At 31.1% G+C, this 27,724-nt stretch overlaps 2 protein-coding genes across 4 annotated transcripts in view; both read left to right on the top strand.

Moving 5' to 3' along the window:
* LOC127711312 (src kinase-associated phosphoprotein 2-like) overlaps nt 1-2,932 on the top strand; it is a 29,296-nt gene extending 26,364 nt beyond the window's left edge. For all 3 annotated transcript variants that reach the window (XM_052217327.1, XM_052217319.1, XM_052217311.1), the window contains one exon: nt 299-2,932. In XM_052217327.1, the coding sequence (XP_052073287.1) occupies nt 299-933 (635 nt within the window). In that variant the 3' untranslated portion in view covers nt 934-2,932. The remainder of the gene's footprint in view (nt 1-298) is intronic.
* A 3,171-nt stretch (nt 2,933-6,103) lies between these two features.
* Nucleotides 6,104-26,420, top strand: LOC127711340 (src kinase-associated phosphoprotein 2-like). The gene is made up of 7 exons (XM_052217371.1): nt 6,104-6,324; nt 9,608-9,766; nt 12,551-12,628; nt 15,208-15,291; nt 18,566-18,768; nt 20,530-20,635; nt 23,318-26,420. Exons 1-7 carry the CDS (start codon nt 6,285-6,287, stop codon nt 23,890-23,892), a joined length of 1,245 nt encoding a protein of 414 aa, XP_052073331.1. The 5' UTR covers nt 6,104-6,284; the 3' UTR covers nt 23,893-26,420.
* Nucleotides 26,421-27,724: the final 1,304 nt, after the last annotated feature.

Genomic DNA, 27,724 nt, shown 5'->3' with positions numbered 1-27,724 from the left:
TTTTTCTCGTTAGACATTTTATAGCTAAATTTACTCAATATGAAGATTTCCCTGTTCATATAAATGCATTATACAAGGCCATGAAAAGCAAAAATAAACACAGTGAAGATTTAACTGCCTCATCTAAGGCCCAAATTACAAACTAAATCTGACACAAAATAACCTGAAATGCAGTATTTCACCTTGTAACTGGAGAAATATTTCCCCTTTGTGTAAAGTTTTGACATTAAATTTGATTCCTTACTGAATATTGTACATTACTGGTTCCCATCAGTTTACTCTTTACAAAATATTTTAGGTGATATATACGAGCCTGTTGGAGAGGAAGCACAGGAAACACAAGAATTGTATGATGATGGAACAGATGGAGATATTTATGAAGCAGAACCAGAGTCTTATCCACCAGAACCTATACAAGATGATATTTATGATGAGGGAGCATCTGTACCAATACAAGAGGAGATGTATGAAGATGCCTCAACTCCGTCTTTGCCAACTGTACCTCCACCTCGAATGGCAGGGGCGCGTCCACCACCACCACCCGTTCCTGATGATGATCCATACCAAAGCAGACCACTTCCACCAATAAGGGAACCACCTAAAAAGACAGAAGAACTTCCCCCACTTCCACCAACTAGGGAACCACCTAAAAAGACAGAGGAACTTCCCCCACTTCCCCCACCAAATAGAGTTGTGGAGGAGGAACCAAAGTCTTACAGAAATGAGGATGACTTTGAAAATATGTTTATTGGAAAATGGGATTGTAATGGGGATAATGATAAAGAGTTGTCCTTTAAAAAGGGTGATATAATTTACATTATAAATAGAGATTTTGATGACCGCTCATGGTGGGTTGGTGAACTGAATGGTAAATTTGGTTTAGTTCCCAAAAATTATCTCACAGAGGCATATACAGAGACACTAACATTCTGATCTTGAAAATATTAAGTGCACTTTTATTTGGAACTACCAAAAAAAGATATGATAAAGAGATATTGTTATCAACTCTTTTTGACAAGGTTAATTGGAAACATTTTTTTTTGCTTAAAAAATCCATCCATGTACCCAAAAATTTAATTTCTTTACAATTGAAATATAAATGAAACCTGATTGTTCTTTCTGATAAAAAAGTAAGAATTTGATAGAAATTACAATTAAAATAGTTAATATTTTTTTCTAATTACTATTGTAAGCTGGACAAAATTATATCATTAAAAAATAATTAGACAATTTTTTTTTAGATATTTGTGTTGACATCCAGAGCAGGGAGACTCAGGGTATCCAAGGAATCCTTTGTGGATTTTTAAATAAGTTTTCTTGTAACTAAAATGCATATTTAAGAGTTTAGAATGAAGAAATATTTTGTTTTGTGTAGATCTGATGGAGAATGAAGTTTTTCATTTAGCATTATTATTAAGATGCTTGTTTTTTTTTCCTTATATACCTTGAATTTGTGGAGTTATGCCCTGATTTATCAACTATAAATGATGATTAGAGTAAAACTTTAATAAAAAAAAAATTTGCTGATTTGATAAATGTTTTAGTAAAACATGAAATACAGATCATTAACTAAGACTTGATTCAGTCAATCAAATCTGTTTATATCTCACTTATATCTTAAAGAATGTCTTTTTCAAAACCTTTCATTTGATGAAGTGTTTGTTTTGTGCTAGCAACATGTTAGTTTTGTAAGGTTTATACTTTATTCATTTTTTATTTAATTAAATGAAATAATACAATTTTCATTCAAAAATGCTATCAAACTTTTGATTTTGTTAATGACCATATATTAATGAAATGTGAAGTCTTTTGGTTGAAAAAGGTGAAGCGTCACAATATAAGCATATGAAGTTTGGTTTGACATTGCAAGTTTGAATAATTATTTGCCAGTAAAGCTAACAGATTGTTACTGTTTTCACATAAAAACTTAAGAACTGTTTTGATCATATTTACATATGCTGAAATTCTTGTGAAAACAAACCATGCGTTGTTAATATTAGGTCATGAATTGATGAAATGTCACAATATATAAATTTATGTTTTTTTGAGGGGCTAGTAAAATGATACTATCTTTTTCAGATATGTTTGTGATTTTAGGTTGAACATTTAAAAGGGACTTCTGTATGAACATGTTCACCAGGATTTAAAACTAAACTTACCAAAACTTCAGAAAATTTGAAACTGAAAACAGTATGTAAGTTTCTTTTAAATGATAAAAGTGAATTGTTTTCTTCTATATACCTTTTGCATATTCAGTATTTTCTCCACCATCCTTTTTTGAATAATTGCCCCAAAACTTGTAGGCTTTTTTTTTTTATTGATTTCATTACGTTTTGACATTTATGAACTAACCTTATTTAGTCTGTTTTATCCAGGTTGTCTGTTGTTATAGCATTTTACAGTTTTATGCCCATCCATTCCATATTTAGATAATTTTGACAGGTATTTATTTATCTGTTTCTTCGTTTGCTGGTGTTTTTACACCACTTTCAACACCCTTGGCTGTATCATGGCAAAAACCAGATTATCAGGAGAGACCACATCAACTAGAAATGTTTTGTAACTTAGAAAATTGAAGATGATCACAATTTTTATTAGTTTCTTTCGATGTGGTACATACAAAAGTATTAAATTTTTATTAGTTTCTTTCGGTGTGGTACATACAAAAGTATTAAGATATTTTTAATTCGTCTGGTGCTACTGTCGCTTAACCACAAATCATGTTCAAAATTTCAATACTGAAATATATATCTATGTTAAATTATAATGGTTTCCAAGAAATCTCACTACTTTTCATCCTTTTATTTTACATATGTTTATTGATTGCCATATATATTTGTTATTGATTAATAGTTTTAGTAAAAATTGTTGTTATGATGATTACATTTTATAATTTTGCTTTTAATTTGTGCAATAAAATTTTTATTTCAAATTATTGACTGATTATATTTTATTGAACATATTATTCTACACAAAATAAAATAAAAAAAACTTAAAATGGACTTATGCATGTAAGATTCGTGACAGTCTGCAGGTTTTACCTTATCTTAACACTAAAGTTGTTGAGGGTATATATTTTTCAACTGAACATCATTTTGTCTGTTAGTCTGTTGGTTATCTTGTCACCATTTAGTTTTCTTTTTAACAGGACATCAACTCTTGTTAATGTTTATGATTGAAGATTAGCTCTATCAGAACTTAGTTGTTGTTCCAGTATCAGATGAAGAAAATCAGGAATTGAAAATTTTTGTGGGAATTTCGACTAGTAAAATGCACATATCCCTATACATATGCAAAAGCAAAGGAACAACACTTTTATTATTGTTTTTCATCTGAAAACTAACTGTTGTGAGTTATGGTCAATTTTTTTAATGCTGGCTTTAATGCCTAGAATTCATTGTTTTACATAGGCGGAGGAATCTATTTGAGTGACCAATCAGGAATATTATTTGCCATATTTTCCTTTTGCCGAATTTCAAAAGTTCTTTTTATACTGGATAGTTAATAAAAACTTGCCAAAACTCATAATATTCAATCACAAAAAAACATAGTAGCAACTGGTAAACTTTACTGTGGGATATTATAGAAGTATTTTGTCTTGTTGTGTTAGTCTGTCTAATATTGGATGATTCAGTAAAACAGCCACAAATCGTCTGCTTACATTGTACAAGACAGTAGATTACAGCCATAAGGCTTAGATAATACTTTCCTTTAGAATGTGAGCGGTCGAACAAGTATATCAGTTGCCTTACCATCTTCTCTTGCCACATTTCAAGAGTTCATGTACAATGAATAAATGGAGAATGTGTCAATGGGACACTTATGATGACCCTGCTTGCATATAACGTTATAAAGGAACATAACTTAAGAACAATAAAAGTGATGCCACCCAAATTCAAACTTGATCTGTTTTTTGTGGTAATATACATTGTGTATAAGTTTCATTACATTTGGTGGAGTAAAACTTAAGTTAGAGAACAGAAACCAATTTCCAAACGTACAAACATACGGACGGACGGAAAATGGTAACACTTAATGCCCCCTCCGCTGCAGCGGGGGCATAAAAATTGTCGAAAACCTAGAAAAAGTCAATCGCAAAAACCCATTTAGCAATTGCAAAACTAATATTTATGATTATGTGTAAACCTTATACCAAACGTTCAAAATGGTAAAGATATATAATCTCATCTCTTCGAAATTTTTATGGTTGCCATATGTATCTATATCTGTTATATAAATTCTGCCAATGTAGGCACACCTCTTCCGAGTTAATTGTAGTTCACAACATGAATAAAAGTTTTCTTCCACCAATATCACTGTACACTATTTACATCATATTCTTGACGTTAAAATTAGGCTTAATGTCATTTTAAGCTGCACCAACACTTTAAATACTTTAAAATCTAAAATATCTATCTACAGATATCACTGTTTAAGAGTAGACAACCATCAATCACTTAAGGGTCTATATAAAGTAAGTATCTACTTTTTCTTCTTTTTCTTTATATCATCTAATTGCAACAGTCTATACCTTTCACAATGGAGATTATAACATAATCGTCTACATTTTGGATCTATAAGTTTCTGTATCACTTTAAAAGCTTTTTCATTTCTAAACATCATCAAGTAAGCAAATGGATCTATAATTAGTTGTAAAATGTCAAATTGTTCATCTTTCATATTTCATCATGATTTGATTGACTGTTATTGAATATCTGTGTCCAGTCTTCTCGAAAAGTGGCGTACCAAAGGTTTTCACCACCAATTTTTGCAAAGGACTGACACAATTTTGGTATTTTGCAATAGAAATAATAGGGGAAAAAAGATTTCGAGATTTGACCATGAATATATGTTCCATTTGTCCTACCCACAATCCTCATTTTTTCCTCGATTGTGACATCACCGAATATGATTTATTACCGAATGTTTAACTTTAACATATGTTCAGCACGCCCGCTACCATTGGTGGAGCGGAAACTGTTTGTTCTCCCCGAGAACCTGAACTGCTGAACGCACCTCTCATTTTGGTGGATTTCGTGTAGTTCAATCTTTATTTTCTGTGTAGTGTTTTTTTTTGGACTGTTGTTTCTTTTAGTTTGTTTCTTTTCGCCTATGGACAAGAAAAAGAATGGCACATTGTTCCCGTTTGCCGTTTTAAAGGTGCTGATTCACGTATCATACTAGTTTTTCACACTGAATTTAATGTACTGCTTTGAAAGGAGTTTTCGTATGCGATTGACTGGTCTAGCCATATACATATAAACATATTGAAATGTGATATGATTGCAAATGAGATAACTATCCCCAAAGAACAAGGATTTGAACGACTACATGTCACTAATACCGTTTAGCCACAGTTGGCTATAAAAAGCCCCGGGATGAGTGTTTATTAATTAACATCCCTAACCTGGGACAGCAGTGTAATAACATAACAATAGCAAACTGTAAATATCAGTTGGAAAGGGATTGACACATCAGTTCGATACCAAAACCCAAAAACTTATAAATTAAAAAGTAGACCGTACGGTAAACTATAGTTGTTTATATTCTTGTCCTTTGGTCTCTGGTGGATAGAAGTCTCATCTCCTTATTTTTTCTAAAAAATTACAGACATAAGAGTACGCACAGTTACTTTAAGCAAGGATTTGTATAGTCACTATACAAATCCTTGCTTTAAGCAAATTCAAACTAATAAATAAAACATGTTTTTCCAGAGAAATATATATATATAATTGTTTGTAAGGACTATAGCAATATAGACATGCAATAAAATGAAATAAAATTCAATTAACCATCTTAGGCGAAATTCCAAAGGAAAATGAAACAGATTCAGTACAGTAGTATACATCTACTTTTTAACGAAAATAAAGCAGATCACGATTGTCCAGATTTTCCTTTATGTAAGACCTGTAGGCTTAAAGGTTTATCTTTTCTTGTAAATGTGATGTCAGTCCTCAAACACAGTTTATATCAGAAATAATTGAAAACATAGTTCCTTTTTTACAGTCACAAGGTATTACGATATTTTGATATATTGAATATTTGGACTGATTATCTCCCTTGATTAATGTATAAGGATATTGTGGAAAATAAGTGAAGCGAAAGGTTTCAGACCACTGCGAGGGGGAAGTAAAACAAATACAATAAAATGTTTATTTCAGAAACCATCTATTTAAACAGTTCTCGGGTGTTTTCCCTCTACCCTGGATAAAAATGAACAAGGAAGCGGGAAGGAATCAACATCACTGTGTATAAACAGTCAAATAGTTGAAAGATCTAACATTATGTCAGAATTTCACGAATCTATTAAGTCTCTAATATCAGGTAAAATACACAAACACTTGTTTCTGCTAAAAATAAGAAAATCCCTTCAATTTTTCATATTTTTCGTAATTTAGCCTCTCTTGTGAAATATTGCTCACATGTATTTTCCGTCATATGTACTGTTCCATTGTGTGTTTTTGCGCTTTGAAAAAAAGGTAATACAACTAACAACAAAGATTTTTAAATACCGAAAATGAAACGCTACAAATGAAAGTTTGTTTTCCTGTTCCTTAAATACTAGTTGTTTTCCTGTCTCATTTATAAGAGTTGTTTTCCAGTTCCCTTAATACTAGCTAAAGAATTGTTTTCCTGGTCTCTTATACTAGTTGTTTTCCTGCCCTATTAATACTAGTTGTTTTCTGTCCTCTTAATACTACTTGTTTTCCTCTCCTCATGATGCTAGTTGCTTTCCTGTCTCTCGTATATATACGAGTCATTTGCCGGTTCGCTTAATGCAAGTTGTTTTCCTGTCCAATCGAAGAAGCAATAAATAATGAGTTAAAGTATGCTAAACAAGTATTTTCTAAAAATAAAATACATTAATAGAGATATTGATTTTATTCATTTGTATAGTATTTTTCATGACTCTACCGTTCAAAACTTTATACCTCCTTATTTTGATAACATTGAGCAATCTATAATTTCTTATTCGTATAAAAAACCCAGTAGAAGTTTAATTTTTAAGTAAACGTCAGTTACATCAGACGTCAGTATAAAAAAATAATGCTCCTTCAACATGAGACTGTGAAACATCGAAGTTAAGATATGATCCCTATGGCTATGTAATTACAGGCGACATTAACATCGTTCAAGACCAAGAGCTTATAAACTTTCTGAAAAAAATGACCAAAATATCGTCCACCGTCAAAAATAAACTGGGAAGAGTGTCGTCAGGTTATTACAGATGCTCTTTCATCCTATTGTAAAAAATTGTGTAAGAGGGAGAAATCTAACAAAAAGTAACTTGATTCCTTTTTAAATAAATGTATGAATATTGTCGATATTCGCATATCACATTTCGAAAATAATTTAGAAATAAATAAAAGAGTAAGTAATACGCCCATTTCCAGGATTACAAACAAAATTTAAGTACTATCAAACCGTTTTGTGTTCGTACCGGCAGACAAAGCAGCCAACAATGTGGTGGTAGTATGACGTAAATACTACACGGAAGTCCTTAAGAATGAAATTATACATTCAACTACATTCAAGGCCGTACGCTCTACAGAAAGGTCTTTCCCTATTGTTAATTTTCGCTTTTTGGACGGTGATGTTCCTTTGGCACCGTCTTACGGTGTTTATATATCCCAACTCGTTTGGATTTTAATGAGCGTGATCTATGTATTACTATAGTAAAACCTTTACTAATTTTTTCATAGATACAAAGATTTGGTCTGCAAGTTTGACTGTATTTCAAACGGAATAGCACATCCTAAATTTTACAGTGATGTTGTAAACCGAGCCCGGAAATATAGATTCGATCCGTGTAAACTTGTCAATCCTTTAAATAAACTTATTCTAAAAGGTTACATACTCAACATCGAATTAAATCTTTGAATATTGTTTTTATTGACATAAATATTGATTTTGTTATCAGTAAATTAAAACCATACTAAATATTACACATATGTACTTTCACGGTACTACAATCTGTCGATACTTATAGTTTGGCATTGCACAAGATCATGTTTATCTCTGACTGTTAATGACGTCTTTACACTAAATCCATTGGATGTTGGATGTGTACTGATTGATATTTTAGTCTTAGATACATGATGTTTTCATTAGTTATTATTGGCTTTGAACTGGCTGTCAGTAACTGCGAGTACTCTCAGATCTGTACTTAGTGTCTTTTCGTTTTTGGGATGTAAAAGTACCCGTCTACGTCCACTGTGTTTTTGTTAGATTTATTTCTATTTTTATCCATCTGATGAGTTAAGCCTTTTTCAACTGATTTTTATAGTTTGTTCTTATGTTGTACTGTTACACCACTGTCCCAGGTTAGGGGAGGGTTGAGCGCTCACAAACATGTTTAACCCGCCATATTCTTTATGTGCCTGTCCCAAGTCAGGAGCCTGTAGTTCAGTGGTTGTCGTTGGTTCATGTCTGTCATATTTGTTTTTCGTAAATTGGTTTGTTATGAATTAGGCCGTTACTTTCCTCAATTGAATTGTTTCAAATTTTTCATGTCGGGGCCTTTTATAGCCGACCATACGGTATGGATTTTTCTCATTGTCGAAGGCCGTACGGTTGCCTATAATTGCTTACATCAACTTCATTTGAACTTTGGTGGATAGTTGTCTCATTGGCAATCATACCACATCTCCTTATTTTTATAAAGATATTTATTGAAAGTATCTGTAACAAATAAAATAATAAAAAGGTGTGTATTTGTCCATGATGCCTGGAAATGCGCGTCAGGCGTACAAAACTAATTCTGGTATCTATGATGAGTTTATAGTTCAGGTTCACATAAGTTAAATATGGCCAATTTTACATTGAGTACAGAAAGAAATGTGCCCCTTTGCAAAGTTTCAAGACATGGCGCTGGACCTAGAAAAAGTCTTCAAGTTAAGTTTAACATGATTTTTCAAATTTCACATTCAAAATTTTACACGCTATAGAAGAGGATGTTTATTTTCCATTAACTATAATGATATTCTGCACAAAGTCATGAATTTCCTACACTGTTCAATTCTACTAGGAACTACAGCGGTCAATATTCAAAATTATATTGTAGAACTGCGTGATATCTGAATTAACAGAACAAATTAAGTACTTCGTGTTTTATTTCAGGCACTGTGAACATGTTTTCTATATGTTTTATGTAGTATCATTAAGTCTTATCATAACTGGACTTGCCTAAATACACAAACTATTTTTTATTAACCTGTCTCAATGAGGCTGGAGTATATAGTGAAGAACATTTCTGTCTGTCTGTCGGTCACATATTTATTCATTTTGTAACTACAATTATTTTTGAGATATCATTTACTTTTTGGCATGATACAACATTCGAATTTTGGGTCCTCTATGCTCTTCACCGTCATACTGTATATGGCATTTTCGGCCTTATTGATTAGAGTGTTACTAGTGAGTCTTTTATAAATAAAACGCGCGTCTGGCGTACAAAATGTTTAGCCTGGTATCTATGATGAGTTTATTTGGTAGACAATAAAAGAATAAAGAAAATTAGGTAAAAATTGCCAGTTTTTAGACTGTTTGATACATATTTCATTTATATCCTGTATATTCCATTATATAACAAATTCATGTATTTTAGAGGTTGAAAAGTTTCTAATAGAGGCATTGGAACATGAGAAACTAGGAAAAAAAGCAAAAAACCACAAACAAGAAATAATAGACAAAATATGCAAACTGAAGGAAAAGTGGCCAGCATTAGGAACTGCGCACACCTCAGATCAAGTTAAACCAGCAAAAGGTTTGATTACTGTTTTCAGTAGTTGAGTTGTAAAAATAAATGATTTTTATTTGCACAATGAATTATGTGTGTTCCTAACATGATTTTAATTTTAACTTTTAGCAGTATAATTAGACACTTCTACCAATTTAAAGAGTGTATGATATATGAGCTACTCAGCTTGTGTAGTTCAGTCCTTCAATTATTATAATAAAGGTAAATAAAAAACTTCAACTTGATACATTACCTGTTTATGGTAGCCTATATAATAAGAATAGTAGACCGTGTTTGCATCAATAAATAGAAATTAATGTTATTAAGTATGATAGAGATTGCATCATATACACAGGAAATATTGCATATATCTCAAATATATATCTCACATATATATATATATGTATATATATAATTATTGTTGCATTTAACAATTAGGAAGAAGACAGCAACGAACAATAAAAACGTTACAATGAATTCAACTTGTATGTCTTTGCTTGGTAGAGTACAATTTGATTCTAGCTATAAAAGAGAGGCGAAAGATAACAAAGGGATATTCAAACTCATAAGTTGAAAACAAACTGACAGTGCAAGGGCAAAAATCGAAAAACTCCTGCATTTAGGCAGCTGAAAAAAAACCCAGATTATAGTGTGATGCTGCTTTTCCCCATCATTCATTTAAAAATAGCTTTATACTGATTCCAGTGAACACTTGTACCAAGATCGATAATGTGTTTTATTTAAATTGTTCATATTCTAATAAATTGGGGAAAAAAAACAAATATACATGTGATTATGTGGTTTTCACTGATATGATATATATAATACATAATCTCCAAACACAGTTGTATTTTTACAGTTGTTTTGAGAAGTATTGGTGCATAACTCTTTTGAAATGTACTGTATGAAATCATGGTGATGACGGATGGCTGTTTACACCAAAGGAATATTCAAACTCATAAGTCGAAACGTCCTGACAATGCAATGCCAAAAAATAAAAACGACCAGAAGACAAACAACAATTTAACAAACACAACATAGAAAACTAAAAACTGAGCAACATGAACCTCACAAAAAACCTGGGATGATCTCATGTGATCCATAAGGGTAAGCCGTCTCTACATGTGGAACCCGCCATGTTGCTCATGTTAGTACGAACCCGGTGATAAGTTTACTTTGGTAGGTCACAAGGATATGACAGCTCTCACAAATTTTAATTTAACTTTGATGTAAATTTTACACTTCATTGATCATTTATGCTCAGATAACAGAAACGGAGTGACCAACCATCAAATTAGTGATGATAGATGCATTTAGAAGAGTACATCAGCCTCCTAAAATAATAAATCACTTTTAACTTTATTATTTTGCCATTATATTTATGCTCAGATAACAGAAACGGAGTGACCAACCATCAAATTAGTGATGATAGATGCATTTAGAAGAGTACATCAGCCTCCTAAAATAATAAATCACTTTTAACTTTATTATTTTGCCATTATATTAGATTTTATGTCCAAATTCAGATCTCAAACAAATACTAAGAGGATTATAGTTATAAAAAAAATGTTTAAATGTTAAGCAATTTACTAACAATATATAGTCAGTTCTGTACATTACGAAATGATAAGCATGTGTATTAACATTCTTGTCGTACTACTATTATAAACAAAAGTAAAATGGCATGTATAATTTTATAATGGATGAACTAATTGGCCTGAATTTTGGTATGTAATTATATCATAATTAGTTACAGATCAAATATGAGTTGATCACATCCCACATCTATAGTTTTTGACACTTTACGGTAATGGATGAAGATATTGCCCCGATGCCCTGATTTTGTGTATATAGTTATCTTATGAGCATATACAGATCAAGTCCGAGCTTCGTTCTATTGCATTTAAATTATTTCCCTTATTCTTAGAAAATTATGAAATGAATTATCTGATAACTTCATAAATTGCTAGTATCATCTTTACCCAGATCAATTTATCAATCCTTGTGTATCACTTCATTGCATATGAATTGTTTTATGTATTGATGCATTGGAATACCCACATGATGCCTGCTCTAATCTAAATTGAGAAAAAAACAAAAACAGAAGATTGAGTGATGGAAGGAATAAGTATTAGAGAATGCCATATTTTTTTAGTTATTAGCAGGATTCTCCTTGGGAATATATTGGACTACTCCTACATATTTTACATTTGTTTTTGTGTTTGACTAATAGCCAATTATTTTAATGAGATAAAAACTGACGAGAGGAGCAACTTGTATGTGTCACACATGGTATTCGAGACCATACTAAAATGAAAATATTTTCTATTATGTTTATCAAAGTTGATTGAAAAGTTTTCCTGATATAACCATATAGAGATCTTAGAAACCAACTGATATATGTAAATTTTAAATTCATGAATTCTGGGTACCAATAGTGATAGAATGAGAGTTGCATACAAAAAGTAAAAAAAAAATTTAAATGTAAATCTTCAAAAAAATTATGCAGAAAATGTCATCCTCCTGCTGCAATAGGGAAACATATCACTGTATTTCACCTAAACCAAACATCCTAGATCCAAGCTTTCAATGCTTTTAACAAGTTGTTTGAAATAAGTATCTGTGTAATTTCTATTTTGTATTGTTATTTAAATAATGTATCCGTATGTAGCCATTATCATAACTGTACGCAAGTAGGAACTCATGATAACACATACTTGTTCTCAAGGAAGATATCAAAAATTAGTACATTTTCTTCTCTTTTAAATACATGATTATTCAGTCTTATGGCTATATGAATGTGTATTACAGATCTTCCAAAAGATGATGAATCAACAAGAACTGGTGGTAGTTCTAACACAGATGAAACAGAAGATGCTTATTCTGATTGTGAGTATAGTGATCACGTAATTGCTTCTTCTTTTTTTTTTTTTATTAAAATGACTCATAAATGGGTAGTTTCAATCTTATTTGCAAATTATGTTATTTATAAAATGTAATTAAAATTAGTAATGCAAAAAATTCAAAAGTGTATGTATCTAATTAATTTGAATTTGATGTCAAGATTACTTTTACAAAGTACGTGTGTACAATTTATTGGACTACTCCTACATATCTATACATTTGGGTTTGTGTTTGACTAATAGCAAATGTTTATAATGGGATAAAAAATTGACAAGAGGAGCATCTTGTATGTGTCATACATAGTATTCAAAACCATACTAAAATGAAAATATACTAATAGAAAATTGTATATTGTACATTTCTGGCCCGTATACCATTTCAAAACAATTGAATAGAAATTGACCAATTCGAAAATATGCATTCACAATTAGAATTAAGATTGTTAACATTTTTCGTTGAAATTTATGGATGTTTTAACTTAGCTGACAGATATAATACTGGTTAACAGAGAAATCTTAATAGGCAAACCAATTCATCCATTGATGAACTCAAGGAGAGAAAAAACAAATGTAACTATAAAGTTCATAGAAATTCAAATTGCATATTTCTGAGAGAGAAAAAAAAATGATAATGATTGATTCAAATGCCTGGTACCTTCAGTAAAACAAGGACACTCCAGGATCTCTTAAATAATAATACATGATGCAATTTCACCATATATATGTAGCTTCTGGTGAGGATCACAGTTGGGACTAGAATATAGTGTCGTTTAAACTTTCATCTTTTGATCAATCAATATCTCAAATCCTGGTGTATATAAAAAGAAAAATCACAAAACTGCTGAACTCCGAGGAAAATTCAAAAAGGAAAGTCCCTAATCAAAAGGCAAAATCAAAAGCTCAAACACGTCAAACGAATGGATAACAACTGTCATATTTCTGACTTGGTACAGGCATTTTCTTATGTAGAAAATGGTGGGTTGAACCTGGTTTTATAGCTAGCTAAACCTCTCACTTGTATGACAGTCGCATCAAATTCCATTATAAAAGAGAGGCACAGGATATCAAAGGATTTTAAAACTCATAAGTCGGCGACAAACTAACAACGCCATGACAAATAAAAACGAAAAACGACCAAAAGACAAAAAACAGTACACAAAACACATCATAGAAAATTTAAGTTTGATTCCCACCAGAAGCATGGGATGATCTCAGGTGCTCCTGAATGGTTAGCAAATAACATATTTATTTTGGTATCCTGGTCAAGATTATCGTTTTATGTGTATATAAAGGATTAAATAAATCAGGTTTGTTTGATTGGAAATTTCCTTGAAGCATGAATAACATTAACGGTACCAATTTTTCTGCACCAGATGCGCATTTCTACAACAAATGTCTCTTCAGTGATGCTCGAGGCCAAAATATTCGAAAATCAAAAGCTTATAAAAAATATGAAGAGCTTATAAACCAAAAATGACAAAAGAGTATAGCCAAAGTTGGGCAAGGAATCAGAGCTTTGCGTGAGTGGGATATTTTCCTTAATCTAAAATAATTTCCAAAAGTTTGAAGTGTTTATATATAATAACTGTTAAGAATAAAGGCACTGATAAATCCTTATATTAAATTGCTTTTTTATTGTTGGATAGCAATACTGACAAAAGAGCACCTCCGCTGCAGTCAAAAAGGTTGACCCAGAAACAAGTCTTTTTTTAGACATGTAAACGTACTTAGATATGATATTGATGGATTTTATTTATTTCAACCTTATTTATAAACAGCAAGTAAAAGAATTTATAATGTGTAAATGAGTAGAGCCAGGAACCCCAATAAACGGCCCTGTAAAGGTGTATTTTGTTTAACTTTAGATCTTAAAGTAAATATAATGTGTATGTATTGATATATGCATGACATTTGAAAGTATAATAAGAAAAATTGTAGATCTGCTTCATATTTATAAAGATATTAGCCTAAAGTAAGAAAAGATTTCATTTTCATCCATATTCCTAGAAATTTTAAACTTTTCCACCTTTTTTCATGATTTTATTTGTGGCGCTACCCCCTCGCCCATTGAAATTTTTGTTGAAAAGTAAAGGATATGGTATATAAAGAATATCACCACAAAAGCGAAGGGAAGGGTGGCGCTACTGTTAATTTTTCAGAAAACTGTTATAAATTTTGCAGAATTCTGCAAAAAATCAGGATTTTACGAAATTCACCTCCATTATGACGTGACAAATACGTCACTAATGACGCAATTGGAGAAAATCTTTTTAAGCTGCGAAACTATTGGACATTTTAGCGCATGTTTTCATCAAATTTTCACCACATTTTGGCAGTGAAAAAAATTCAGAATTTTAGGGCCAAAATTATGAGTTAGTGAACAACTCCCTTTTCACTTTGTCCTTTCAAACAAGATAAATTCTATGTTTGGTCATATACAAAATAAAATAACATGGTAAATAATTTCTACTTACATTTTGCAAACTGTTATTCTCGACCTGAAATACAAGAAATTAGTATATGTCAATTTAAAATTGAAATTAAATGTTTGGTTGTATATTACAGGTAATGCAGACATTCCAAATGTGCCAGTCGTGGAACTTACAAATTTCACAAAGGCTGGATTTTTGGAAAAGAAAAAACCAACAGGTATTCTTATATGGTTTGGATTGCAAGCATGCTAATATCACCAAAAGTTTGCGAAAGTTTCTTTATTGCTGGATGATCAGGATAGTTAAAGAAAAAAATTGTTATCCTTTTGCATTAGGATAAACGTTAAGTGTCTGTTCACTGATCATAGATGGATGGTTATCTTCGTGCACTTTAATTTCAAAGTCAAACTTGTATCAAGTAGGGACTTATGAGGTATGACTAAAGTGACATTTTAAGAAAGGTGATCTCCCAGATAAGCTTCCAAATTCAACACACTGTCTTAATGTACACTGAATTTGATTAAGTTTTAAGTTTTAAAAGTTATCACAATACTAGTTACTCTGTAAAATGCAAACAATGGATATCTGACTGTAGTACAAATAACCAGTTTTATATGTGGAATAAATTCCTTTTTGACTTTTTTAATTTCAATTTGTTTTAGCATTCCTTCAACTGACAACTAAATTAAGTATTTCGTAGTGCATCAAATCTAGTAAAACTTATCCCCCTAATCGATATGGTTATAAAGTATTCATTCGCGGAAAAAATCTAGTCGGAACAATAATTTTGTACAAATAAGGTGACTGCTTAAATGAGTTAATATAGGGAAAATCGTTCTGCCAGATTCAAATCAACTTTCAGATGAAGACTACTGTTTGAAATAGTTATACTGTATTTTAAGACGAAGACACTTATAATCTTATGAAAATTAATTGCCAAATAAAGTCAGTGCTATTGACTACAAAATTTCAGTATTATTCCCGGGAATTCTGAAAAGCTATAGCATTTCCACACAAACTATCTTTTTTTTTGTGGTGAGGGGAGTACAGTGCTTGGTATGGTTATTTTTTTCTTTAGATCCATACATATGTATGTATTGAAACAGTTAACACTTTGGTAAACATGTATGATAGCAGTTATAATAGAGTTGCACATCCAGGGAAGTCATAAATGAATATCAATTAAAATTTCCTTTTACATTTGATATGAGATCGCACAAAAACTTTTGTGCAGTCATTCTTAAATCGATTGCAGTTTCTGTCTTTTTACAGATTATTTTAAAACATTCCACACTGTTTTAGAAGGGTGGAATTTGGAGCTGAGCCTATTATTTAAACATCTGTCTATTGCGAAAAAATCATGTACGCACTGTAAAACTGATATTGTACGGTAAAAAACCCAAATAACCATCAACTGCGAGTGTATGCCAAAAAAGAAGCCTTGTTAAAATATGGAAAACTGCTATTAACTACATACAATTATGTTTACTTCATTTGTACCATACAAAACAGTAGTTCCAGACAGACATTCTATTCAAAAATATTGAAGATCAATTGTGTATCAATGACTCAATCAGTACCTGGTATGACGTTTTGGAATGTGAAAATGGTTGGTGTGTTTTTCTGTTTCGTACATTATCGTCCTATAAATAAAAAGGAGATGTGGTATATTGCCAATGAAACAACTGTCCGTCAGAGTCCAAGAAGCATAGATGTAATTGAATATAGTCACAATACGTCTATTAACAATGAGCAAAATATATACCGCATAGTCATTTGTAAAAGTCCCCGACATAACAAAATGTAAACCAATTCAAAGAGAACACCAAAATGCCTGATTAATGACAAAATAATAAACGAAAAATATGCCAGACAGCAACCAACGACAACCACTGAATTACAGTCACCTGATTTGGAACAGCCATCTGAATAATGAGACGGATTAACCATCATGTTTGTGAGCGCTCAACACCCCTTAACTTTGGACAAGGTTCAACAGCACAACATAAGCATAAACTGTATAAAATCAGATGGAAATGGCACATTGACACGAAACATAATTACAACTAACACAAAGACAATAGACACAAATACTCGCAGCTAATGAGAGCTTGTGCAAAGCCAATTATACTTTACAACATTTGATCTTTTACAAATGCATATAAAATAATGTAAAAGTATATTGTCAAAAGATTAACGGTTTTGAGATTTTATGTTTATCTGACATTGGTTTATAACCATTAACTAAGTTATGTTATGTCATTGAAGCAGGAAAACAAGTTTTTATGTCAGATTGAATTTGTTTATGTTAAACACAGAAAAGTATGAAACCATATAGTGTTTAGAGTGATGTGTAAAATGTCTTATAGTTGATTTAGAAAAAAATCTAAATAAAAAATCACAATGCATTTTTTCCCAAAAACAATGCGTTGTGATTTTTTATCTTTATTTTGTTTAAAACACTATTATTATTTGAATACAAGTGTTTAAATGACATAACTCATCAAAGATATCAAGATTATAATTTTCTACGCCAGACGCGCGTTTCGTCTACAAAAGACTCATCAGTGAAGCTCGAATCAAACAAGTTAAAAGGCCAAATAAAGTACAAAGTGGAAGAGCATTCAGGACCCAAACTCCGAAAGGTTTTGCCAAATAAAGCGAAGGCAAACAATTTGGTAGAACATCTGTAGCATTGTAACCTTCCGGAGTTTTCGAGTCAGTATTTCCGTTGTTACTTATGGGGGCCTCTGGTGAAGGAAGTTCGTAAATTGTATTATTTGTTGCTTCAGTGATATTCAATATAACAAGTACAGTGGTTCATGAAACATTATATTTATATATGTATATATATATGGACATGAAATAAATACAAAAGATTTATACAGCATTATGTGCATTACTTGCACCAAGTTTAATAAAACATGTCTAATAGCACGCGGTACAGTGAGATATATTCCTTAATTTCAATTAATTTCCGAATTTTGTAACAGCAAATTTTAATAACACAATATCCGTATTTTCATGCCAGTACCGAAATAATGGCTACTGGGCTGGTGATGCCCTAATATTATTCAGGAATTAGACAATGAAGGGCTTGATATTGTTTTGTGTTTTGGAGTTCGGTAAATTTGTTATACTTTTTGTTTTAATTTTCTTGATCTGAATTACATGAATTCTATTAGATTCATGTTGATATAAAAATAAGGAGATGTGGTATGATTGCCAATGAGACAACTATCCACCAACGTTCAAATGAAGTGGATGTAAGCAATTATAGGCAACCTTACGGCCTTCAACAATGAGAAAAACCCATACCGTATGGTCGGCTATAAAAGGTCCCGACATGAAAAATATGAAACAATTCAATTGAGAAAGCTAACGGCCTATTTTATAACAAAGCAATTAGTTTATTGTTCGGTATTGATTTTACGATATAAATTCTAGTGTTTTAAACCACAGTAATTTTTTATTCATTCAATTTTATACAGGTCTTAGGAATATGCAAAAGAGATGGTGTGTCATCAAAGGCAATATATTTTACTACTTTGATGGTAAGACATCAAAGAAAATGAATGGAGCATTCAGATTAGCAGATTATAGTTTTGAAGAAGCACCAGAAATGACGAAGGATGATAAGAAGAAGGAACTATGCTTTAAACTTGTTAGTTCCGCCAACAACAGAACCTATGAAGTTAGTATAATTTAGGTGAACTATAGTATTTGAGAAGAAATACTAATAGGTGTGAAATTCGTAATCATTTAAAAATTGTTAAGCTACATCTGAATATTCAGAGATGGAATAAACTAAAAATTATGAAATAGACCTATCAATATATAAAATGCTCTTAAAAAAGGTGACAAAGAATAATTTCTTGAGATTCCGTCAACAGAATTTAGTTTACAAAGAATTTCAATAATATGGAAATATCAGAGGTCCACGAATTAGTTTTTGCTGTCTAAATCATTTAAGATTTAGTGATATATGAAACACATGAAAACTATGATGTTGTAGCATATATCTACTGAAAAAAAATCCAGTGACCTCATATACATTGTATTTGATCAAAATGGAAGTGTTCAAAGAAAGCATATAATTGTAAACAACATTCTGTGGACAGATAACACAATCTAATGGAAAGAGCATGTTTTATATGTGAAAGCTGTTACATCTATTTGACAAATCCTATCTTAACCATAAATCTGTAGTGCACTTAAACAGTCAAAATCGTTGTCATATCCTACCTGCATAAAACACAATGCTGGTTCCACTTGATTTGTTAAAAACAGGGATATTGTATGTCTTACATAGGAAATGAGTCCCTGCGCAAAAATCTAAAATTAGAAACAAAGTTTGTAATTGGAATATCTTATTTGTGGAATTTATAGCAAAGGAACTGAGCTAGTCTTAATGCCTTTTTGAAAATGCATCATTCTCATTGTTTTTTAAGGTAAAGTTAACATTTTAGAATATGCTGTTATAATCAAATTTAATAAAAGAACAGAGTTCAAATGTCCTCCGCATTGCACATATTTTATCTGTTCAACGGCTTTTTTAATTTTTTTTTTATACATATCTGAGAAATGAAGGCTTGAAAGAAAGTGCAATGTAATTTCCGATATAACTAATATTTACAAGGGGCATAACTCTTTGAAAAATATTTGATTGGCACTGATTTTCTGAAATGTCCAAGATATAAACTTTTGATATAGATTTGATAAATATCTGTCAAAAATTGTACATGTGAGAGCGCTTACAATGCAATTTTCATATAATCATTATTTCCATGGGCGTAACTCTCTTACAAATAATTGATCGGAACTGATTTTTGAACTTGTCCGAGACATTACTGATATAAACCTAAGATAAAAGTTTCATAGAAATCTGGCATGAAATTGTACCCATGAGAGCGCTAACAATGCAATTTTTTATATGATAAATATTTCCAAGGGGCATAACTCTTTCAAAAAGTGTTGATCGACACTGAGTTTCGAACTTTTCCTAGACATTGCTGATATAAATCTATGATACGAGTTTGATAAAAATCTGTCAAGAATTGTACACATGAGAGAGATAACAATGCAATTTTTCATATGATTAATATTTCCAAGGGGTATAACTCTTTCAAAAATTATTGATCGGCACTGATTTTCGAACTTGTCCGAGACAATGATGATATAGATCTATGATATAAGTTTTATACAAATCTGGCAAGAATTGTACACGAGAGCGCTACCAAGACCCGACGGACGGACGCCCGGTATTTCTATGTCCACGCAACGCGTCGCGCGGGGGACAAAAATAAAAAAATGCACAAAACTGCAAGTATCTTGTTGTGATTACATAATCTATGTCTGTGGTTACATTTGTTCGGTTAAAAACTAAATTTATGTATGAGGTGAGGAAGTTCTGATATTTTCTTATTTTGATTATTTAAAAATGTACTTATTCCAGTTGATGACTACAACTAAAAGTGATGTCGAAGAATGGAAAACTGCAGTCCAACAAGCAAGTGCTGTTGTTCCTACAAAAATGAAAGATTTTGATAACGACGATGATGGTAAGGGATTATGTAGCTGGCATGACTTCTTTTTGCCATACCATTTTAATCCCCCGCGCTTTAAATAGTGGTATGCAGTGATTGTAAAACCATCCGTCTGTATGTTCGTTCGTCCTTTTGTCCTATTTTTGTATCCGCAACTGCACCTGAACCAATTGAAAGAATTTTGTGAAACTTTCACCTAATCTTACTCAAATGATGTACTTTTGCACATTCTATTGAAATTCTTTATTTAAATAATTGATGGGGTAAACTTTGGGATGACATGGACTATCAAAAATTATAAAAGAAAATTGTGCACTGAAAATAGTATGTGCTTCTGTTATTTGTTCAATGTATTTGTAAACATTTTGATTTATATGATGCAAAACTAAAAAGAAACATTTATCACTGATCAGCAATTTAATTGTTTTTAGATAACTCAACAATGCACTAAGAATATTTAAACATTCTACTTTTATATTTTTAACGGTATGTTTTTAATAAGTTTTCCGTTTCTAAGGCAGTAATCTAAGCACTTTTTCCAAAATACTCACATGTATGAATCAAATGTATACTTGCATAACGCTAGTAAGAATAATTTATAGATTACACATTTAAAAATGTTTACCCCTCCGCATTTTTGCGCCTGTCCCAAGTCAGGAGCCTCTGGCCTTTGTTAGTCTTGTATGTGTTTTAATTTTAGATCATTTATATGTTTTGGAGTTTAGTGTGACGTCCATTTTCGCTGAACTAGTACACAATTTTATTTAGGGGCCAGCTGAGGACCACCTCCGGGTGCGGGATTTTCTCGCTGCGTTGAAAACCCATTGATGGCCTTCGGCTGTTGTCTGCTCTTTGGTCGGGTTATTGTCTCTTTGAAATATTCTCCATTTCCATTCTCAATTTTACAAAAGAAGAAAACAATTCTTGAACTAATTGTGATGATATATGCAAATACTTAAGTATTCCAACCAGAAACTAAACCGATTTTCTATTTTTGTTTTTTTCAAAATTATCCCAATATTTGGTAATTCTCTATTGATAGTGTTTCTGTTGCTTCAACTGTTTTTTATGATTATTTTCAAGTATTACCAACGGTGCCAATTATAATTGTCAACAAATATGTGACATGACAAGTTAATGCACAATTTACAAAATAAGGGATATCCTTTTTTTGATAACAGACTATGAAAGGACAGTTCCAGATATCTATTTTATTCGAAAATTATCATTCTTTATTCTATGTTTATTTAAAGTATTTATAAGACAAATATGCTTTAAAGCATTCGCCTACAACCTTTTTTAAACATTCAATATTTAGTGGTCTATAACAATATGTAAACACTTTGTAGGTGTGAAAATATTCACCATAGTCATTATAATTTATTAATGATGCCAGCTATATTTCATCCTTTAATAACCTTATTGTGGAATCAACATATATCAAATAGTAAATAAGACATCCACGAATAAATGTCCAGATTCATAAGCACTGAAATGACCCCTTTATTTCTCGTGTTGTTATTTTAAATCTTTTTATTAATTTTTTTTAAAGATTAGTATTTTCCCTAAGGAAAATACAATTGCTCATCATTTGGTTAGTTTTAGCCTTCGGTTTTAATCCTTTGTTAAATTGATTATATGTTACAGACCTCTTGCTCAGTTGAAAATATTACCAAGCCAGGAATATGGCACTTGTTATTTAATAGTTCGTTTCTATGAATGTTGCATTGTTGTTTTTTTGTTGTTGCACTTCTGTGTTCTGTTATTTCGTTGTTTTACTCTTATAGTTGATGTGTTTCCCTCGGTTTTAGTTTGTAACCCGGATTTGTTTTCTGTTAATCGATTTATGACTTTTGAACAGCGGTTCACTACTGTTGCCTTTATTAACCATGGAATATTATTGTCTAAAAATTGTATGCTCAGTTTGAAAGTACTCTTACAAAGAGCATAAGGCAGTTCAGGTTAACATTTTGCTGTTTTAAGAGCAACAGCAATCCGCACTGATCTGCGAACATTTTCTGCATTAACCTTCTTATTTGAAACATTTCAAACATAGGAATTCAAATATAAATGCAGATAGAGTAGATTTATTTCGCTTTTATCAATTGTTATTGAACAGAGACAATACTTAAAGAGAATAATGCTGTCTAATATCTAGAGTATGTATAGAATGCTTTTTATACCCCCGCTTTAAAAAAGCGGGGATATACTGTTTTACCTCTGTCGGTCCGTCAGTCCGCCCGTCCGTCCCATGAATATTTTTCGTCGCATCTTTCTCAGGAACTACATCATAAGGATTTCTGAAATTTGGTTTCAGGGTTTATATAAGTCAGCTATACCGTGTGATGCGTTTTCAGATTCACAACTCAACAACTTCATGTTTACCGAACACTTACATATTTTTACACTATTAAAATTATCCAGTTGCGGCGGGGATATCATCAATGAGCAATAGCTCGCCGTTTCACTTGTTGTTACAACTGCATTATATGTGTATGAAATAATAAACCTATTTGAATAGAGATTAAGTGTGAAACACACATGTATATCTTTTTAGTAAATACCGATGCTTAAAAGAAATGATTAACGATCCCAAGAATCAATATTCTTACTTTTGAAAGTCGAAAAAGTACATTAAAATTTTACCAAGGTCAAATTATTTAACCAAGAGTTAATAAGATGTTTAATTCATTTTAGGTGATATATATGAGCCTGTTGGAGACGATGCACATGAGTCACAAGAACTTTATGATGATGGAACAGAAGGAGATATTTATGAAGCAGAACCAGTAGCTTATCCACCAAAACCTATACAAGAAGATATTTATGATGAGGGAGCATCTGCCCCAATACAAGATGAGTTGTATGAAGATGCATCAACTCCTTCTGTGCCATCTGTACCTCCACCTCGAATTGCACGTCCTCCGCCGCCACCCGTTCCTGATGAGGATCCTTACCAATCCAGACCACTTCCACCTATAAGGGAGCCATATAAAAAGACAGAAGAACTTCCCCCACCTCCACCACCAGTTGAGGAGGAGGAACTAAAGTCTTACAGAAATAAGGATGACTTTGAAAATATGTATATTGGGAAATGGGATTGTACTGGGGATAATGATAAAGAGCTGTCCTTTAAAAAGGGTGATATTATTTATATTATAAATAGAGATTTTGATGACCGCTCATGGTGGGTAGGTGAATTAAATGGTAAATTTGGATTGGTACCAAAAAATTATCTCACAGAGGCTTATACAGAGACACTAACATTCTGATCATTTTTAGAATTTGATAGTAATTGTAATCAAAATTATTTACTCTTTCCTCTTACTTCTATTGTTAGTTGAACCTTATTATATCTTTTTATTCTCTTTTGGATAACTTAAGATATTTGTGTCGACAGCGGAACAGAGAGACTCAGTTTTTTTTTTCTTGTTTTGAGTTTAGACGGAACAAATATTTATTTTTGTGAAGATCTGATTCAGAATTAAATTTTGACATTTGAATACTATGTTTTGACATTATAAATGAAAAGTATATTTTCATATCTGTTTTTCTTTTTTCAGAGATTAAAAAGAGTTTTCAACAGAAATGGTACTAACTTTTCAGAACACTTTCTTCTACGGTTTTTTTCCCCAAAAAAATCTTTTAATCTCATTCAATCTTATGTCCAATTTTGTCGATCTTTTCCATGGTGCATTTCACACAGATTTATTAAATATAATATTAATAACTATCAGCAGCTTTTCCGATTGAAATATATTTAGATTTTAGCACCAGGAAATAAAAATTTCTAAATCTTTACATAAAAATCCAATTCAAATTCAAAAATGGTTATGCTGTAGCAGTATTTGACATTTTTTACATATTCAGATGTTTCAAATATTTAATATTGTAGATATATTTTAGTTATACAGACGAACAAGTTTTTTTTTAACTTGCATTACTTTGGTTTCATTACTATTCCTGGGGTTCTCTAACTTTTCATCATGACTTTGCTTTTTAATTTAATCTTATCATTAATTTTTCTTAATCTGTGGAAAATGAAATAAAAAGCTTCTGTTAAAAAAAGTCTTGAAACAAGTTGTTTATATAAATACATGCATGGGATGACTTTCCTCTGCAAGGTGATTAACAATAACTAAATGTTCATAAAATATTTATCAATAGTTCACCGAAAAAGATCACGATTACACAATGATACACGTATATTCATGAATACTTTTATAAGTGTTCATGAAAGGCAAATGGACAAGAATGGTTCATGGGTAGCAAATTTCAAGTTTTTATTCATGATTTGACAATATTCATGAACCGTTAATGAAAAAAATCAGTTCGTGACATTTTGAACTGTTCCTGTTTTTCAAGAAAAATTCATGTATATTGTGCTGTCATTAATCACACATTGACAGACATTCAAATATTCTTAATTCTTGAACAAAAAATGTCATTCATGTTCATTTGCAGTGCATGAAATTTTTGCAGATTTTAAATTTTTTTTATTGAATCACTGACAGTTGCAATTGAAAGAGTGTTTCATAAAACTTGTGTGTGTCATTTTGACATAAAGAAGTACTAAGTGCAATACATATTCTGAAAGGTTTAACATTGCCTACATATTAATCTTTTATTACATTGCCATATAAGGATCATTTCATTCAATGCTGTTCAAATAAAAAAAAACATATTCAATTTATATTTTGATACAATAATGATAATGATAATAATAATAATGATAATAATAATAATAAAAAACTTAGAAAGAGAAGAAACAAACAAATTACCGTTTTTAAAACATGGTTAACGCTAAAATTAAACATTGAAATTGAAAGTAGTATGTAAGTTTTATTCTAACGATTTATCAATAAAAGTTGTAAATTTTTAAATCAGCTTTAAGAACAATGTAAAATTATAGACAACATTATATTGTGCGTAAACCATCACACCAAATACACAAGGGTAATAATGCACATTCAACATACAATTGTGAGACATTTGTTTCATAAATTTATGAAATATTATTAATTATTTAAGGTGAAAAGTTATCAAAATGATTTCCATCTTATTGAATTTCATGATGTTTTAATATTCAGCAACTAACTTATTCAGGCAGTTTTAATCCAGGTTGTTTGTAGTTGTAATTCTCTATAAATTATGCCTATTCAATCCAAACGTAGATGGTTTTGACTGGTATCTATTTATGAAGTGATACATTTTTTTGATTGCTTTTATTTAAAAAACATCATCTGATCACAACTTTTTTAGTTCCTTTGGGTTGTGAAGATCCGTTCTATGCTAATCATATTTTTACAAAAGTATTTATCATTATCAACACCAAAACAGATCATTTATATATATGAAAAAAATGTAAAAAATAGCAGTAACAACTGACACTGAAATTAAATGTCACTGCCTGCTCAAATAAAAAAAAAATTAAATATATAAAAAAAAATGTTGAATTTTTATTCCTTTTTCTGGTAAAATACTGCTGCATCTAAACCACAAATCATGGTCAACCTTTCAATACTGATATGTTGAATTGTAATGGTTTACGTAATGACGAAATATCATTACTTTGATCATTTTAGTTTACATTTGATTATTGATTGTCATTTATATATTTTTTATTGATTGACACCATGCATTGTTGTAAAAATGATAACCCTTTTAAATGCTTTTAATTTGTGTAATACATTTTTAATAATTTTAAAATTTAGACTGAATCTTTTTTATTGAACAAATAATTTTCATAGAAAATTAAAAAGAAAAAATAACTAAAATAAACTTTTCCATGGACGAATTATCACAGTGTGCAGTTATTTAATTTACACTTACACTAAAGTAGTTGGAAGTATATATCTGTCAACTGTTCATCATTCTGATGATAATCTTTTCATCATTAAGTTTTCTTTATCTCTTGTTAAGGTTGACTTTTATGTCTCGGGTTTTACTTTCATCAGAACATGTTGTTCTAGTATCAGAATGAATTTCAGGAATTCAGAACATTCTTGTGTGAAGTTGACTTGTACCAATATCAAAGAATTACGTGTACATGTCAGACTCCCATTCAAATTTGAAAGAGGGTTTCCTTTTATGAAAAGATTGAATCAGTTATGAAAAAAACACAACACTGTCTGAAAAGGAAGCAATTTGTGTGTGGATTTAAACTGAAACAAATGCTACATAACTATTTCATAGATATAAGAAGATGTGGTATGAGTGCCAATTAGACAACCTTCCATCCAAGTCACAATTTGTAAAAGTAAACCATTATAGGTCAAAGTACGGCCTTCAACAGGGAGCCTTGGCTCACACCGAACAGCAAGCTATAAAGGGTCCCAAAAATGACTCGTGTAAAACCATTCAAACAGGAAAACCAACGGTCTAATCTATATAAAAAACAAACGAGAAACGAGAAACACTTATGAACCACAGTCTCCTTTATAACCATTCCTTGATTTCTTTTCAATATCCATCAAATGTTTTTGGAATGAAAACTTGCTCACAAAGACATAACTTGAAAGGGATCAATATCGATAGATTATCAGTAACCTTCCAGGAATTTACGGAAAGAAAGAAATCAAAGAAACTGTAAAACTTCACGTTTTTCTGAAAATAACTATTAAGTTTATAGTTAACGTTATGAACAAATTATATCACTATTATCATAAGATACCGGCTGTTGTTCATTATTATACCTTTACCTTCTGTCTTTGTTACCATTGTTGAGTTACTGTTCCATTTGACAGTCATATTAACAACTTTATTTTATTGTTCTCAGCAGCTATGTGGGTTGAGGATTACTTGATCCACTAACGTTTAGCTGTGTTAAGCATCGGGAAACCCTTCTCTCTATGTAAACCTGATCTTTGTAATGCACGAAATGTTTTATTTTTCTATGAACAAGAAGTTTGCAGATGAGGTATTATAAATCAGTTGCATGGCCAAAACGTTGTTTTTTAGAGAGAGTATTGATTATAAAGCTCGACTTTGTTTAATTGAATACACATGACCTTGCTGAATTGTCGTGCCTTAATTGTCTCAAAATATAGTAGTATCATATAAGGACCAATTGTCTTTCCGTATATTGATAAAGTAAAAACTTCC

The sequence above is a fragment of the Mytilus californianus genome, unplaced genomic scaffold, assembly GCF_021869535.1.
Source record: "Mytilus californianus isolate M0D057914Y unplaced genomic scaffold, xbMytCali1.0.p SCAF_1, whole genome shotgun sequence".
In the NCBI taxonomy this organism is placed as follows: domain Eukaryota; kingdom Metazoa; phylum Mollusca; class Bivalvia; order Mytilida; family Mytilidae; genus Mytilus; species Mytilus californianus.
The sequence above is the reverse complement of the archived record's forward strand: the minus strand, read 5'-3'. Positions and strand labels throughout refer to the sequence as shown.